Source organism: Aquarana catesbeiana, linkage group LG01 (assembly GCF_042186555.1).
Source record: "Aquarana catesbeiana isolate 2022-GZ linkage group LG01, ASM4218655v1, whole genome shotgun sequence".
Lineage (NCBI taxonomy): Eukaryota > Metazoa > Chordata > Amphibia > Anura > Ranidae > Aquarana > Aquarana catesbeiana.
In genome coordinates this window covers 557,997,786-558,016,111 of record NC_133324.1, presented here as the reverse complement: position 1 = coordinate 558,016,111, position 18,326 = coordinate 557,997,786, and the positions used below count along the sequence as shown (strand labels likewise).

Sequence of the window (18,326 nt, the reverse complement as noted above, 5' to 3'; positions counted from 1 at the left end):
CATGCCTTGAATTTAACGATTTTAAGAAAGCTCCCCTTTAGTCAAACATATACATTTTGGTGCTTCAGTGTTTTCAAATACATTCTGCCTACTGGCATATGCGCAGTGTATGCTGTATTCAAGGCAGGCCCTTTGGTGATGACTGACACAGTTGCCAATGGCTTATATCAGCTCTCAACCAAACGTTCAAGCCCTCAAACAGCTGGTGTCATAGCTGATTACATGTGCAGCACCATGGCAGCTGCAGATCTAAATATAGGCTAGGATTTGGCTAAGAGAAGATAGTTAGATTTAGTTTATCTGTAGAAACATATAGATATGGTATGTCTATGCAACCAGCTGATCTTAGGGAAGAAAGAAATTAGATCTTTTTGGCCTATTGCTATTTTTTCTCCCACAATAAACCAACACCAATGTCGCATTGCCATAAACAATGCAAACTAGAAAATGCATATTTGTTCAAAGATTTTTTTGGTAATAAGGTCATTTCCTTACCCTTGGCCCTCTAAAAACTTTGGTCGGCTTAATGTCTATGGAAAACAGTCACTAACTTTTTTTTATTTTTTTGCAACTTAAAGTGTTACTAAACCTAAGACCCTGCATTCACTGTGTAGCCCCCTGTTCCTAAAATTGGGGCTATAGTGTAAATTTAGTTTTTGGCTGAGCCGTAAACAGCTCAGATTGATTGTACATAGTTTATTTGGTTCTGTTCTAAACTTGACTAGGTTGTGCATTTCCCACTGTTTCCAGTAGGTGTCACTGGTACCACAGAATTACAACTAGGTTGAGTTGTAATGAATATTCTTTTTCCGGAAACAGCCCAGTAGGAGGTTCCTGGCCGCTGTGCATTCTAGGAAGGGGTATTTATTGACCAGATGCCATATGCTCTAGTCAGTTCTTACCTTGGGGCCCTTCTGGCCTGAGGCTGTATCGCTGCATCTTCTGCAGTAGGCCCAGAAGCCTATCTGGGGCCTACTACTCCTGAGGTGGTCCTTAGGCTGTCTTGCCTAAGTGGAAGAAGCCGAACCAAGCTGAGGAGATCCAGGGGAGGACCCTTGCTGGAGAGCCAGGTTGAATGCTGGTCTCTCAGAAGGGCCTGGTAACTCATTTGGAGAACGCACCTATATCTAACTACCCTTACAGTACCGCCGGGTCGGCTTAAAGGTTCTAGTACTGTCAAGCTGTTCTACAATCCAATCAAGGTAACACACTCATGGCTGCTAAGTTTGTGCGAGAGACTTATCTAGGCATCTACTGGCTGCTAGGTCTGTGAGAGAGGCTTATCAGGGCACTTACTGGTTGCTAGCTCTGTGTGAGAGACCTACCCAGGTATTCAAGATCTGCTAAAAGAAAGTTGTTTTGTCCTCTGATTCAAGGAGTCTGTAAGTGATCTGCAAAAAAGGGTATCTGAAGCCTCCCCTCAACCTCTTTCCTACAACCTTTATCAAGTTCTAATTAAAGCATTGAAAAATACCTAAAGTGACTGGCGCCTATATTCTGTTCAAACTTTCCATTATAGCCATGGACTCAGCCCTGGGGTGAATGAAAGCCCGCTCCCTGTATCTGGAGGTACCTTTCTGCTCCCAGTAGACCCAGAGGGGTGCTACAACTATATCTGGTCTCCCACAATACACAAAACATGGAGACAGAGCAGTCTTGTGACTTCTATCAGTGTCCAGCAGAGCACCGGTTAAAGCTTGTAGGAGGGGTTTTCATTCTCCCCTGATTGTCCTATGAGGCTGTAGGACCCCTGACCTTCTGTTTGGACAGTACTGTTTGGCCCTGTGCTGATCACATGCACTCTTCCAAGAAAAAAAATATTCTATAGCAATACACACCAAACTAAGCATGTGCAGATTGCCCCCAAGGCTCTTTTCTATAAAGAGATTGTTTCGGGACTGTGGAAGAAGGGGAGTATCAGAGAATTTCAGGATCAAACATCCTTTTTACACAATGCAGAAGATTAACCCCTTAGGTTCCACAGTGAGTATAACAATGCTATTCTGCATATACAGACTGATTTTACTGTTGTGGGTTTAGTAACCCTTTTTTCTCCTAGCATAAAAGAAGCCAAGGGTGAGGCATTCTGGTCCAGGAAAATATTTAACAAGAAAAACCTCTGTCTGGCTTATTTAAAAAGAGTAAAGCAATAAAAATTAAAGCCAAGGGTGAAGCTGTTGCCAATTGCTACTTATGAAAGTTCACCTTAGGATCTAAGGTGATTGGTAACTATTTGAACCAAATCAAGTTTTACTTCTGTTTTCTTTGCTCTAATTTTACAAAGAGTTTACTACTGGCTTCACTTAAAAACTGTGCACATTTATGGTAGAAAATTGACTACTGGTCTTCTAGACCTTTTTCTTAGAACTTTTGAAACAGAAGACTAGGATAATACACACTATTGTGGGGGTCAGCAACCTGTAGATCATTATTTACCAGTATTCCAGTAGATCGTGGACAGGTGGCTGGTAGATCATGGTCTGGGCTTGCTGATCCACTATCCTAGAGCAACAAACAGAGTGCAATGCAGAGAGACTACTTGTAAAGTTGGAGCTGAAGGGGGAGCAAGAGCCGCATAAGCCAATGCCTCTGGCTCCTGTCCCGCGGAGTGATACCAATTGCACTCCACCTCTTATCCCAGCTAGCGGTCTCCAGAGTGGTGCCAGCAGCAGAGAGAAGAGATTTTTAGGTCAGTTTGAACCAATGATGTGCTGCGGTTTACCCACCCCGTGGGTGCAGTGCAGTGTACCTGTAGCTTTCCTGAGGGTTTGCTGGGCTTAGCCATAGACTTCTATTACATCCTGGGGGTTTGATGCACTTTCTGAATGCAGGAGTTTTGGTATGTTTTCAGAAAGTGCACCACAACTGCAGAATATAATAGAAGTCTATGGTAAAACGCAGCTAACGCAGGAAAGTTGCAGATGCGCTGCGCTGAACCAGCAGTGCAGGTAAACTGCAGAACATTCATGTGAAAGCAGCTTTATAGGGGGGCTCAGAACAGTAATGCCACGTACACATGAGCGGACTTTACGGCAGCCTTTACCCGGCGGACTTTTTGACGGACTTTATGACGGAATTTCTGAATGAACGGACTTGCCTATACACAATCCACCAAAGTCCATCAAATTCTAAGTAGTGTGCGTGACTGGGTCCCTATTAGACTGGGGACCCTAATGCCGCGTACACACGAGCAGACTTTTCGACTGGACTGGTCCGACGGTCTATCCGACGGACTTTCGGCGGACTTACGACAGACTTTCCTAACGAACAGACTTGCCTACACAGGATCACACCAAAGTCCGACGGATTCGTATGTGATGACGTACGACCGGACTAAAACAAGGAAGTTCATAGCCAGTAGCCAATAGCTGCCCTAGCGTGGCTTTTTGTCTGTCGAAACATGTTTCAAATCTAAGTCCGTCCAACTTTTGAGAAAACAAAGTCCGCTGGAGCCCACACATGATCGAATTGTCCGACGAAATCCCGTCCGCCGGGCAAAGTCTGCCGTAAAGTCCGCTCGTGTGTACGCGTTATAAGGGTTCATTTGGAGTTTGGGAGGTGATAAAACCCCATAGTTAAGATGTGTTTTTATCACCCCTGCCCCAACCCAATGTGAATGAGCCACTGCTAAATGCAACTAAGGGCTCATTGACATGTGCAGCAGGCAAACCGAGTGTATTTGACAGGTGGTGAGGTGGCGATATGTTGCCTCCTCATCACCTGATTTAAACCCATAATTGCCGTGCAATGCACGCTATTGCAACACGGTAGTACGGCAATTAGAGGTTTAAATCAGGAGTGAGGAGGTGACACTGTGCCCAGTGATCTTTGACTTCTCTCATGTTGTTCAAGTAGAACTCCACCTCTTTAAGGTTGCCTACCCCTGCACTATTATATTTCATTTTCATTCCCCTGTCCATTGATGGCCTGGGTTTAGCTTTGTGCATAGAATATTATGAATTCATATGCATTGTTTTGAGACAAAATTAAACACAGCTGTCATCTAGGTTCAAACAATTGGACTTAAAGTGATTGTAAAGTCTCATTTTTATTTTAGTTAAAAATAACAAACATCTTATACTTAGCTGCTCTGTGAAGTGGCTTTGCAAGGAGCAGCCCATATCATCCTCTTCTCGGGTCCCTCTTCAGCGCTCCTGGCCCCTCCCTCCTGTTGAGTGCACCCACAGCAAGCAGCTTGCTATGAGGGCACACAAGCCGAGCCGCAGCTCCCTGTGTCCATTCAGCTGCGGCCTGCCCCTGCCCCCTTTCTCTCCTTATTGGCTGACTAACTTTGATTGACTGACTCAGCCAATGAGAAGGGGAGTCCCGGGCAGCCAAGACACTGCCGCAACATCGGTGGATCTAGATGGGGCTCAGATAACTATTAGGGGGGCTAAAGGGGGCTTCTGCACACAGAAGGTTTTTTATCTTAATGCATAGAATGCAATAAGATAAAAAACCTTCTGCCTTTGCAACCACTTTAATGGAGTTGTTTTAAAAATGGCAAATAGCCTTTACTTAACAAGGGAGATTTCCCAGAGCTTAGTAAATGTGGTGAAGTTTCACTTTGCAAAGAGCACCCAATCATGTGCAAGGAAAATAGAAAACTGCATTTTTGCTTGCACATAATTAGATGATGGAAATCAACAGGGCTTCACCTCAATTCCCTCAGCTTTTGGTCAAAGTGCAACTTCTTTTGAAACAGACTATTCTCCTTTAGAACATCAACCCCAAGAGAGAGATCCTGTTCCCTTATTGCAGATTAACCCCCCTGGCGGTATTCCCGAGTCTGGCTCGGAGTGGATTTTCAATACCAAAAGCGGTATCCCCGAGCTAGACTCGGGATCGCATCGCAGGATCCTTGTAGATGTTACTTACCTTGTCCCCTGGATCCTGCGATGTCTCCGCGCTGTGATCGACGAGCTGCCGTGTCTCGCTCGATTCACAGTGCCGAACACCGTTCCCTGGGAGCGTTGCGACGCACGGGGACGGAGTTTGGTGCCAAATTCAAAAAGTAAAACACACAGTACAGATACAGTATACTGTAATCTTAAAGATTACAGTACTGTATCAAATAATTTCACATCCCCTTTGTGCCTAGTGGTCTGTCCTGTGCCCTCATGCAGTTTTACATTATAAAAACTGTTCTTTCTGCCTGGAAACTGGTGATTGTCCATAGCAACCAAAACTGTCCCTTTACATCAAAAGTTGTTTTAGAGCAGCTAGAAAACAGCGATAGTAAATTAGAATCACTCGCAGAATTGAGTGATAGTGATTTGTGGGGAAATCCATCATCAAACACTAAAAGTAACAAAAGCGACAATTCTGCAATAATTTTTGATTTCGTTTTTCCAACTTTATCATACCCGGGATGTCTACTAGACTCTTGTTTGGACAGATTTAAGTGAATTATTCCCAAGAATTACAGGCCTATATTATAAAACTTCAAAATTCTGTGCAAAATAATGGTACCGCTTTCAGCATCAAAAATCTGAAATAATCATACCGCCAGGGAGGTTAAACAGCACAGTGCTTGTGCTGTCTCATCTGCCACTCTCTAAGCTGTAAAGAACCTGGCTGATCCTGCCTGTTCCTGTGTCCCCCTCTGTGTGCTGACCATGGTAATCATGGCTGCTGACCCCTGATTACCGTAGTCAGGTTACGTGCCTCCGTCATCTCGCTGCTCTCCTCTCTCCCTCCCTGCCTGTCAGCTCCTGTGTGTCTCACCCCCTCTCAACCTCCCCTCTCCTGTCACTATTAGTCGCTGGCAGTAAAAGTAAAAAAGTAAAATACAATTACAGCCAGCTCCTCTGTCATAGTAATCTCGTCTACACTGTGTAATTGTTTTTGTAAACTGAAGCCTGCAAATACCTGATCTTTGATCTCTTCTGGCCGGTCACAGTGGTCACGTGACCTCCTCGGCTGATGTCTGAGAAGGGAACTCGGCCCCTCTCTCTGTAGCCCGTAGATCAGAGGAATACAGCAGCGGGAGGTCACGTGACCGGCGACTTTGATCTGACTTCAATGCAACTTGACTCACAGAAGACACATCAGCATTAGATAAGAATTCCTTTGAGACTTTGAGAAGCTCTGTGTTCTTTTTTAACTACTTCCTGTCCACACTATAGCAGAAAGATGGCTACAGCACAGGCTTAGTTTGCCGGGGGGGCGTTCATGGATATCCTCCCATGATTGTGCTGCCCGCACACCTCCTGCAGCTTGCAGGCGGCATGCTCTGTGATCGCCGAGTCCTTCAGACTCAGCTGATCACAGATTGAAGTAAAGGGCCAATCACAGCGGCCCTTTACCGCGTGATCAGCTGTCCTCCAGTAATAGCTGATCACAGGATGTAAACACAAGCCAATTATCGGCTTTTCTTTCCTCATGCTGGCAGTGTGAGGAGAAAAGAAGAAAGCTGATAACTGGCTTATGTTAAAGGGACATCGGCACTGATAATCAGGGCATTGTCATCTATCAGTGCCCACCAGTGCCACCTATCAGTGCTCATCAATGCCACCTATCAGTGCCCATTAGTGCCACCTCTCAGTGCTCTTCGATGCCACCTATCATTGTCGCCTCATCAGTGCCTCCTCATCAGTGCCCATCCGTGCAGCTTATCAGTGCCCATCAGTGAAGAACTATTACCTGTTTGCAAAATGTTATAACAAACTATAAAAAAAATATTTTTTTCAAAATTTTCGGTCTTTTTTCATTTATTTAGCAAAAAATAAAAAACCCAGTGGTGAATAAATACAACCACCAAAAAAAAACTATTTATGTGAAAAAAAAAGGATAAAAATTATGTATGGATACAGTGTTGCTTGACTGCACAATTGTCATTTAAAGTGTGACAGTGCTGAAAGCTGAAAATTTGCCTGGGCAGGAAGGGGGTAAAAGTACCCAGAAGGTAAGTGGTTAACCCTTGCCTCTCCTCCCAGGTCATCCTTGCTGCCTCAAAACTCCCAAGCACATTCCATTCACCCCTGAGCGTAACTGTAAAAAGGTGTATCTCAGAAAGGGTAATCTTTCATAGGGTAGGGTGCCATCATCCACAAGTGATCAAATGGAAAGGGAAGCCTAGGGCTGCCCTAAATCATGCCCCTGGCCAAAAATAGAAAAATGGACTATCTTGGTGCCCAAGGATTTGATAGTAGTTCAGATAAAATTTTACATTTTATTAATAGAATTATTTTTTTGAAAAAAGAAGCATACAAGCTCAAAAATTATAAAAACAATGGTTACAGCCATGCATCATTGGTATCACAGGATCAATAGTCCCTAATAGATACCGAGGATACCAAATGTAGTATACCTTGACATGGTCTTCTACATGTTTGGCGGTCTGTACCGCTTCCTCAGGAGGAGTCCACCGTCAATGTCATCTACAAAATAGTAAATCATAATAATAATAATAATCTTATATTCAATCAGTTGTAACAATTACACAATAACAAAAGTGAGGAATAAAAAACAACAAACAAAATTGGTAAGTAGTAGATAGATTAGGGTTTTTTTAGAACCATACATTGCTTACCCAGGAAACCCAGTGGGTGGTGAATGCAGCACGGTAGAGGCACCCAAAGGTAATCCCCTCCACGGCGGACACTAACAAGCACTCAAATCTGAGATTCTTAAAATTTTACACAATAAGTAGATATTTCATTACAGTAGAGAACCTAGGAAAATTAAGAAAGAAAAGAAAGGAAAACAGGGCGGAGGGAGAAGGGAGAACAAAAAAGAAGGAAAAGGGGAAAAAAGACAGGGAAAATGGGAAAGGGGGGAAAAAAAAGAAAGGGAAAAGAAAAAGGAAAAGAAAAGATCAAGAAAGGAAGGGTAAAGAGGGAAGGAATATTAAATGTAAAGATAGATATCTATAGTTGTCTTTGTAGCAGAAACCTAATGCTTGGACATCCAGTATAGAAACCCGGGGTTTAAAAACAGAGCCCAGGTTCACGGTCACCATATCAATCTTTTGCTTGTAGTTGGGGGTTGTGCTGTGAATATTTCCAGAATAAGGGCATCTCAGCAGAAATAAGACCCCTGAAAAAAACATATATGTGCATAAAAGATACATACAAACACCAATAGAGCCCATGGGCATTTGACTTCAAACAAATCCCATCAAAGCAAGGGTGACAAACCATGAACTGCTTCAAAAGCTATGTACCCCCAAGAAGCGGCTGCCGCTCAATGCACCTTTATGTGCCCCATCATCCACGCTGACTGACGCCAGTGTGGGAAGTTGCCGGATACGTCTCTCCACAGTGGACTACAATACACGGAACAAACGCTACAATCATGCCAAAATGTGCACTGAAAAAACACGCGACCCTCCATGACCAAAAATATTCTTGAGCCACTTATGGGCTTTTTTTACACAAGGGGTAGCCCATTCAAGGGAATGCCTTATGTGCAACCAGCATTTAAAAAAAAACGCAAAAAAACGCGATTGGGGGAACACCTTTTTCTGTTATGCTTGGGTGTGAATGAAATGTGCTTTGGAAGGGAGTTTTTAGGCAGCAAGAATGACCTGAGAGGAGAAGAGAGGGTTTAAAAAAAAAAATCTTATCTTACCAATAGAAATAGCTTCTTATCTAATGCTGATGCGACTTCTATGAGTTAACATAGATGTCTATGGGGCTGAAATCACAGGGCACCATTGAAAACAATATGATTTTCCTTGTCATGCGATTCTTTGTGACTCAAGACACATCAGAAGTTGCACTAGTGCGAAGGGGGCTAATTAGTGACATGTGTGCTCCGGTGGATTTTAGGTGTGTTTTTCCACGTTCCACTACAGTTCCATTGAGAAAAAAAATGCAGCATGTTCTGCTTTTGTCGACTGGACTGGATCACACTGCAATGGTCAGAACTATGCCATCTGAATCTATGTAACCTATTGTCCATGCATTTTTAATGTAGAAAAAAAACCACACTGGATTGCATGTGATGTGAACCGGCCCTCAATGATAGGCCCCTTTCACACGTGGAAACGGAGTCCGCCAGCTCAGTGGGAGATCAGTCCGTTGATCTCCGCTGAGCCAGCGGATGACAGGTCCCTCTCTGCTCACTGAGCGGGGAGGGGCTTGTCAGGCGCCGCTGCCGCCTATGGAGGGATCGGACGAAAACGGACAGCATGACCGTTTTCGTCAGATCTCACCCGATCCGATAGCGATGGACCTGGACGTAGGGCCATCCGTCTGCTTTTAGCGGATCAGACAGGGTCGGATGTCAGCGGACATGTCTCCGCTGACATCTGACGCTCCATAGGCTAACATGGATCGCCCGTTCAGGTCCGCCGTCAAAACTGACAGGCGGACCTGAACGGTCCGATTGTGTGAAAGGGGCCATAAGAAGGAGGACTCTGGAGCTTGCACCTTTCAAAAAGAAATAAACAAGTCAGCTCCCCTGTTTATGTCTTGTCACATTCATTTTAAGCAGTTTAAGGCTTAATGTACACAGGACATTTTAAAACCTCTCCTGAATGATTTAACTTGACAGTTTAAAAATGTCAGTTTTTGCCACGTTTACATGCCACGTTTAGCTGTGTTTACGCTTTAGAAGCATTTTTATTTTTATTTTATTTTTTGCACAATCAAAAATGAAAAAAGCCTGTAAACAAAACGCAGCTAAATGTGAGTTACGGCGTTTACACGCGTTTACAAGCTGTTACAGGCATTTGGTGTTTCAAATGCCTCTGAACATCCATTCTGAATGCATTTTATTGCTTTTCAAAAAATGCTTCTAAACTCAACTGCCTAGAAACGACTATAAACGACCCTGTGTACATGTACTGATAAGATAACAGAGGAGAGTTCAGGGACAACTGAAAAAAATGCCCAACTGCTCCTAAACGTCCGTTTACCAGCGGCAGTGTACGAGTCCTAATAAGGATAAGTTCACACCTTTGTAAAATGTTACACCCATATTTAGGGTGTAACATGTTACAATAATACACCTGCCCGCACACCCTGATCCCTCATTGTGACCAGGGGATATTCTCCCCTCACCTGCTGCCACAATTCAAAAACAGTGTGGCTGCGGGGGCTTTGTCTATATGGCAGCATCATTCATTCAGTTTCCTGAGAATGAATGAACTACAAATACCACCTTTCATTGTAGCAGACAGCTTGTAGCTCCCAATGAATTGCGAGGGTGCTGGTGAGCTCTCTTATAGTTCATGGTTCAGTAAATATCTGCCTGTACAGGAGGCATGAGCAGACAGCCTACTGAGAGTCTGCAGGATCCTGGCATTGCACCCATGATCTGCTGATCACAGGTGTAATGCTTTACAGGCTGCAGTATAAAAAAATAATACGTGTACATTTTTTTACCTGCAAACAGATTACAAAAGGTGAACTTATCCTATACCCATGGCAGTCTTCTTGGTGCTCATGCTGCCGCACTTCATATATATTTAGTATCCCTAATTTACCACAATGATTTTCTAATGAGATGTAAATGGGCTGAACAAAATGTCATCACGTCAGGTTCTATGCCAAGTTGACATTCTAACTGGTCAATGGCATAGCAATTTTAAAACCCCTACTTAAATTCCCCGTTTCCTAAGTCTGCATCCACATGATGTTTAGGTCCAGAGTCTTCTCTCTTACTCCATGTAAAGGAGGTAGGTCCTTCTTTGGGCTTCACTTTCATTGCCTGCATTGAGTGGACACTTCCTATGTTTGGGTCCTCTAAGAAGAGAGTATGAAGGTGATATATTAGCACAAGGGAACCATTAGGGGCTAGTAGGCACATTTGCAGTGCTGAATTATTTGTCCCCACACACAAATTAAGGTGTTAGGTTTTAGCTAGAAATGGTCTTTAAACAGGACTGTGAAGAGAAGTAACCACAACTAATATTTTAGTAAAAAACAATTACACTGATTTGGGCAAAAGTGGTGGGAATATCAGTGGACTGTACTCAATGCAGTTACCTAGCAAATGAAATAATAAAACAAGCAAATACGATAAAAAAAATAAGTAAGGATTGAAGGGTGGCATTCATTTCTTATACATAAAAGATGCACATATTAATAGATTTTTCTTGCTTTCAGAAACAAATCTGCCTGAGAATTGGGATGACATGGGTGGACAGTTGCTTAAGATAGTGCAATTGACTCAAAACTCTGAGGAATATAACAAGGTTAAAGACCTTTACAGCGGAACTGTCCAAACACCTATTGTGAAGGTAACAGTGTTAACCACTCATATTTATTCAACATTGCAAATTTACTGAATCCATTCATTTATTTTAGTGAATTACTGGTGAAATTTGATATGGGAAAAAAAAAAGGAAGGGGTAACTAAACTTTTCAGTTAGTAGGTAGGTTAAAGTGGAGTTCCACCCAAAAGTGAAACTTACGCTTATCTGCTTTCCCCTCCCCCTTCCGGAGCCACATTTGGCACCTTTCAGAGGGGAGGGGGGAATGGGTACTTTATTTTGACAGGTACCCGTCCCTACTTCCGGGAGACTGCGCAACAGTGACGTCTCTTGGAAGTTTCACCCCCTCCTCCTTCCCCCGCTGCTGGGACAGTTAGAAAGTGCAGTGCATTTTGCGCATGCGAAGTAAAGAACCGCCTGTGTAGCCGAAAGGCTTCACTGTTGGTTTCCCTTACCACGAATGGTGGCAGCAGCACCCGAGAGCCAATCCAAAAATCGTCTGGGGTGCCAACATCGTGGAATCCCTGGACAGGTAAGTGTCCTAATATTAAGGCTGGGTTCACATTGTTGCGAATTGGATATGGGTCTCTCTGCATCCAATTCGCATAGCAGGAGATTGTGACCAGCTCTCTATGGAGCCGGTTCACACATCTCCCCAGCAGCTCCAGTGCGAATTGCACAGGAGTCCTGTGCGTCTTTTGGTCCGTTTCAGATCCAAATTCAACCAAAAATTCGGGCTAAAATCGGACCTGAAATGGTGAGTGGGGACGCACCGGACTTGTACTGTGAGCTGGAGTATGCTGCAGTGTGAACCCAGCCTTAAAGTCTTTTTCGTGGGGGCTTTAACAATTGAGCTTCGAAAAGGGACAAAAGTAAGGGTGTTTAGGGTTAGGCCAGCGATAGTCGGTTGGAATCTCGGTCAATTCGGCAGGAACCGGCCACGATTCAAACCGTGTGTGGACAGGCTAAATGTACCAAGTTGACCAATCTATCACTTTGGGTACAACCAGCCTGCCGGATTCATTATCGCTAGTTGCTGCTATAGCTGCTAGAAAAAAATCATTGTTCTCTCTCAATAGGGACAACTTCGCCCCCCCGCCCCCCCCCCCCACTGGGAGCAGACAATGGTTCGCCAGGAGGGATTCCCCTGTCGGTACTATCTGTCAGTACTATCTGTATTGATTGGGGAATCTATGGCCTGCCTTAGGGAATAATTGAAGGAATAAGGATGTTTACAGTGACATTTAAGGTTGTTATCTGCACATAAAGGCCTGCATTTAAAGAGGTGAGATGTGTGACTCTATCCTGACTCAATAAATTTTGTTTTGTTAATAGATGTGAACATCAGGGGATCATACTATTACTATCTAGACTACTCAGACTTTTCAAAGCAGTAAACAACTCAAAAATAAAATGAGTAAACTTTTATATTTGTCTGAACATAAGCAAGGGATAAACCACTCTGCATTCTCTTTAGCTGCATAAACCATTTCCTTTTTTTTTTATCAAACAGAAAATACTTTTAAACTTATTTTACCTAAATCAATTTGTATTCAATAGTTTCAGTTGGCTCAGTATCTTCTCTTTGTACATTATTGGCTGGAGAGTTCATTTTTTACAGGTTTGTGTAATGTAACCTGATGAACCTTTTACGTGATTAGTTTTCTTTACATTCAGTGGCGAGCAGAATATTATTTCATGTTAACCAACAATACATTTTCAAGGGTTAACATACTTAATGGTGTATTTGCAAAAGTAACAATAAATTGATAGCTTTCAATGGCTTACTAAAAGAAATGTGTGCCCTGGTTGCCTTCACTAAGTAGTGTGCGTGACTGGGTCCCTATTAGACTGAGGACCCTAATGCCGCGTACACACAAGCGGACTTTTCGACCAGACTGGTCCGACGGTCTATCCGACGGACTTTCGGCGTACTTACGACAGACTTTCCTAACGAACAGACTTGCCTACACAGGATCACACCAAAGTCCGACGGATTCGTACGTGATGATGTACGACCGGACTAAAATAAGGAAGTTGATAGCCAGTAGCCAATAGCTGCCCTAGCGTCGGTTTTAGTCCATCGAACTAGCATACAGACGAGCGGATTTTTCGACCGGACTCGAGTCCCTCGGAAAGATTTGAAACATATTTTATTTTTAGGTCCGTCGGACTTTTGGGATAAAAAAATCCGCTGGAGCCCACACGCGATCGAATTGTCTGACGGAGTCCGGTCCGCCGGACCAAGTCTGCCGGAAAGTCCGCTCGTGTGTACGCGGCATTAGGGTTTGGCACACAATGGTAGACTAGCTTTGTGATCTGACCTAGCTCTTTTCCACGGCTTCCCTACTCTCGTCGTGCGCACTTGGACAGTCCAGGCGTGAGGTGGGGATGAGTGGTGGGGAGTGATGAGTGGCCTCTTTTGTTATTTTCCACAATGTTTTTATTTGTCTCTACCCTTTCCTTCTTACTCCTCTTCCAGCTCTTCTCTTACCCTGGTTCAGTTCTCTTATTGCTTTCTTCCCTCAATGTAGGATCTAATGAGGACTTTTGTGCAACATGCCTTATTGTTCCTGTTCTTCACCCCTGCGACATATCTTTTTACTACCAATGGCTTACTCTTCCCTTGCATGATAGGCAAGGGGGAACCATTTTGATAGCTGTAGCCAGCTTGATTTCTCGAGAAGTAATTTGTGTTGTTTTATTACCTAGTTGGACCTAAAGATATGCAAGCTGAAATTACATAGTCCCTGAAGCCGGAATATTTTTTTGCCCCCTATTTCTTTGGTGGCTTTTTTTCCCTATTATGTTCAGCTACTGTTTTTATATTTCCAGTGTTATTTACTGGTGACCGGTATATACTGGACCGTGGGGGTTATTTACTAAAGGCAAATCCACTTTGGACTACAAGTGCAAACTAAAAGTGCAAAGTGCACTTGAAATTGCACTGAAAGTGCACTTGGAAGTGCAGTTGCTGTCGATCCGAGGGGGACATGCAAGGAAAATAAAAAACAGCATTTTAGCTTGCACATGATTGGGTAATAAAATCAACAGAGCTTCCCTTCATTTCAGATCTACCCCTCAGATTTACAGCCACTGCACTTCCGAGTGCACTTTCAGTGCAATTTCAAGTGCACTTTGCACTTGTAGTGCAAAGTGGATTTGCCTTTCGTAAATAACCCCCCATATGTTCTTCTAATGTCTAGGTATACATTGTGATCACATTATCTGTTGAAGATTTGATGTACTACCCTTCAATGTATATTTCTTTGCTTATATGTTGTATTGCAGAAAATGTGAAGTTTTAATAAAGTGCTTAAGTAAAAATATTATGCCAAAAAGTATGCTTCAAAAAACGTTTTCAAGTAAAACATTTTTCTAAACAAATTCTTTGTCAGATTGAAAGGATACAGAACAAGTATCAACACATAGCTTACGAAAAGAGGAAAGAATTCATGATCATGAAGAATGGGCCTGATGGTGTTAATGAGCGTCATCTATTCCATGGCACTGAACCACAGAACTGTCAGTCCATTAACTACAGTGGTTTTAACAGGAGTTTTGCGGGTCAGCATGGTAAGATTCATGTTGTACTTAGGAAGAAACATCTTCAGACTAATACTTATGTTTGACATATATGTCATATATCAAAAGAGTACTAAAACAAGCCATCCTTGATCTCTCTAATGCCGCATACACACGATCGACAATGCCGCCAGCAAAACTCCGATGAGAGCTTTTTGTCAGAAAATGCAACCGTGTGTATGCTCCATCGGTCTTTTGCTCGCGGAATTCCAGCCAGCAAAAGATTGAGAGCATGTTCTCTATTTTTCGGTCGGGAAAAGTTCCTATCCGAAAGTGCATTCGTCTGTATGCAGTCACGCATGCTTGGAAACAATTTGACTCATGCTCGGAAGCATTGAACTTAATTTTCTTGGCCTGTCGTAGTGTTGTACATTACCGCGTTCTTGATGGTCAAAAGTTCAGAGAACTTTTGTGTGACCGTGTGTATGCAAGGCAAGCTTGAGCAGAATTCTGTCGGAAAAACCATCCAAGTTTTTTCTGACGGAAATTCCGATCGTGTGTACGCGGCATTAGTGCATTTAATGTGAAGTTATTCCTTTGCAAAGATCCTCAAAAGAGACTCCATAGTCTGATTTCAGTCTTTTTCAAACAGTTTAGAAACATCTCCTGGTCATTTACTTTAGATGCAGCCTGCTAAGATTCTAGTGCAACAGAAATACGGAAAGAACTAAGAATTCAATGACTGTTGTAAACTTTGAAAATTAAAATTTTCCACAATATTTACAGATACGGTGATGATGAATAAGGGCTTTTACTGGTTAAGAATATGCAAAGATCTGGTCATAGATTCACTTTAAGATTTTGAATCACTAAGGCTTAATGTACACGGGATGTTTTACAACCTCCCCTGAACGATTTAACCTGAAAGATAGTAACCAGCGCTTGAAAACGTCCATTTTGCCGCATTTACATGGCGCGTTTAAACATGGTCCGTTTTGCCGCATTTACATGGCACGTGGCCATCAGATGATGTCACCCAAAGAGCCCGCCCCCTGTGACATCACAACAGCAGGCTCTCTGGGTGATGTCATCGGATAGCCACGCCCCATGGCTATATAACAGATGCCAGACAGCAGGTGACAACACAACAGAGGAAGACAGCCACAGAAAAACAGTGGCTTTTTTCTTTTTAGTGGGTAACCAGCGGCAAGGAAGAAGACAGCAGTGGGAGAGACGGTGGCAGGAAAAGACAGCAATGGGAGAGATGGCACCGGGAGAAGACAGCTCAGAGCTATTAATAAAGGACTTGTCAAAAATCGGCTCTTTTTTTTTTTTTACTTTTCACTGCTTTTTTGGTGAATGGGTAGGGGTACGATGTACCCGATACCCATTCACATAGGAGGGGCCCGGGATCCGGGGGCCCCAATGTTAAAGGGGGTTTCCAGATTCCAATAAGCCCCGACAACCATGGACCAGGGTTGTCGGGAAGAGGCCCTTGTCTCCATCAACATGGGGCAAGGTGCTTTGTGGTGGGGGGGGCGCAGAGCCCCCCCCGCCCCAAATCACCTACCCCCTCATGTTGAGGGTATGTGGACTGGTATGGTTCAGGAGGGGGGGTTGCTTGTATTCTCCTTTTCCTGACCTGCCGGGCTGCATACTCGGATAAGGTAAGGGTCTCGTATGAATTTTGGGGGGGATCCTGCTCCTTTTTTTAAATATTTGGGCAACCGAATCCATTCTAGACCCAAAGGTTTTTTTTTTGCCGGCAATTTTTTATTTTATTTTTTAATTCAGCTGTCATTGGGGAACCCCGCTGACAGCTGATGACTTATCAATTGTTAAGGACATGGCAGCTGGCTTCCCAGCCCCCTTCTTAGCAACCAGCTATATACAGTGTGTTTAATGAGGAGAAAAAAGGGGTTTAAAAACACATCAGCGGATCTGGTGTAAAATATGTTTTTCTTCTGTCTTAAAAAATGGAGCTTAGTGGAGACCGATGTCAGCAGATGATCATCCGCTAACGTCCGCTATCCCATAGAGATACATGTATGTTCGTTTTTTTATCCGTAAACGGATGGAGGAAAAACAGACATACGGATTACCCACATAAAAGGACCCCAAATCAAACAAAAAAACAAACAGAAAATAAATCCTTGCCATTCAGGCACTGAACATTTTCAGGTTACTAACTCACAGGTGAAGGGCTTCTCCCAGTCACTCAGAAAAACGAAGATAATGCAAATCTTTTTCTCTCACAAAGCAAACATCACATCAATAGCTCTCTCTGTTTTTGGCTTCCTGAGTCCCAGGCCAAGAGCAATATCATGCTCCAGTCCTGTTTTATTTATACCACCTGCTAATGGTCACTTGTGGACTGCAAAATCTGGTCCGGGACCAACACTACCAAGGTGACCTGGAAAACCTGGCCCGGATTCCACCTTAGTTCCCTGCATGTGAGGTGATACATAGCATCCATGAAACACCTCGCCTTTCATAATGTCACATATCCCCCCCGCTCAAGCTCCTGTGGCTGAGCAACTGTCCCAACAAGGCAATGAACACGGGAAAGGGCAGCTACATTATCCTGAAGTTTCCCAGCTCTGTGCCTTGTTTTTCTCCTTGTTATCACACATCCATTTGAGAGGGGCATGATCCATGACTAGTTTGAATTGTCTCCCCAACAAGTAATATTTAAAGGCATCCAAGGCCCATTTACAGCCAAACATTCCTTCTCAACAATGGCATCGTTTTTCTCATGTCTGTTAAGCTTTCTGCTAAGGTAGACCACTGGGTGCTCCTCCCCATCTCTGATTTGGTACAGAACAGCACCCAGTCACACATCAGAGGCATCTATCTGTATCACAAACTCTTTAGTGAAATCTGGGGTCACAAGCACAGGTTGTGCACAAAGAGCTTGTCTCAACATTGGAAATTCCTTATCTGCCTTAGGATTCTCCTTAATAATGACCGACCCTCTACCTTTCATCAGATCTGTCAGTGGGGCTGCAATTGTGGCAAAAAACAAAGTTACACTTACCAGTGACGTTCTTTCCCGGAGTCTTGTAAGACAGCCACCTGAGAAACCTTGGATCCTTTCTTTCATTGAAAATTTCACACCAGCCCCCTTTAACCATTTGCCAAACGGCCCATAGCCGAATGACGGCTACAGGGCGGTTGTATAACTCTAGGAGGGCGTACAGTGACGTCCTCCCAGAATCCCGCTTTTGCACATCACGGATCACGGTAAACGGCCACAACCATGTGATCGCTCCGTCAAATGATGGAGCGATCACTTGTAAACAAACCGGCGTCATGTCATGTCAATACCCTGCAATGATCTGCAATAATGCATAAAAAAGAAAAAAAGAAAAAGGAAGGACGTAGGGCTCATCCAATATTAGCACGGGTCCGATAGGTTTAAAAGATAAGGCCAAACTTAGCCTCACCCGATACAAGGATCCGTTTGCACCGTCAGCCTGAGGTATCCAATAAATCAATTGGAAACCTCTAGGGGTGGTTGTCCTCTGAATATAAATGTCAACATATAGAAAAAAAACGGGAAGAGCCCAAAGAGATTCTTCAAGGAGGACAGGCCGGTGAAATGCTAAATATCATTTATTGATTATCCAAAATACAT

At 43.5% G+C, this 18,326-nt stretch overlaps 1 protein-coding gene across 2 annotated transcripts in view; it reads left to right on the top strand.

Moving 5' to 3' along the window:
* The window catches only part of LOC141105922 (protein mono-ADP-ribosyltransferase PARP14-like), a 166,832-nt gene that overhangs the window by 137,796 nt on the left and 10,710 nt on the right, over positions 1–18,326 (top strand). For both annotated transcript variants that reach the window (XM_073596138.1, XM_073596146.1), the window contains 2 exons: positions 11,058–11,191; positions 14,563–14,740. In XM_073596138.1, coding sequence (XP_073452239.1) covers positions 11,058–11,191; positions 14,563–14,740 — 312 coding nt within the window. The remainder of the gene's footprint in view (positions 1–11,057; positions 11,192–14,562; positions 14,741–18,326) is intronic.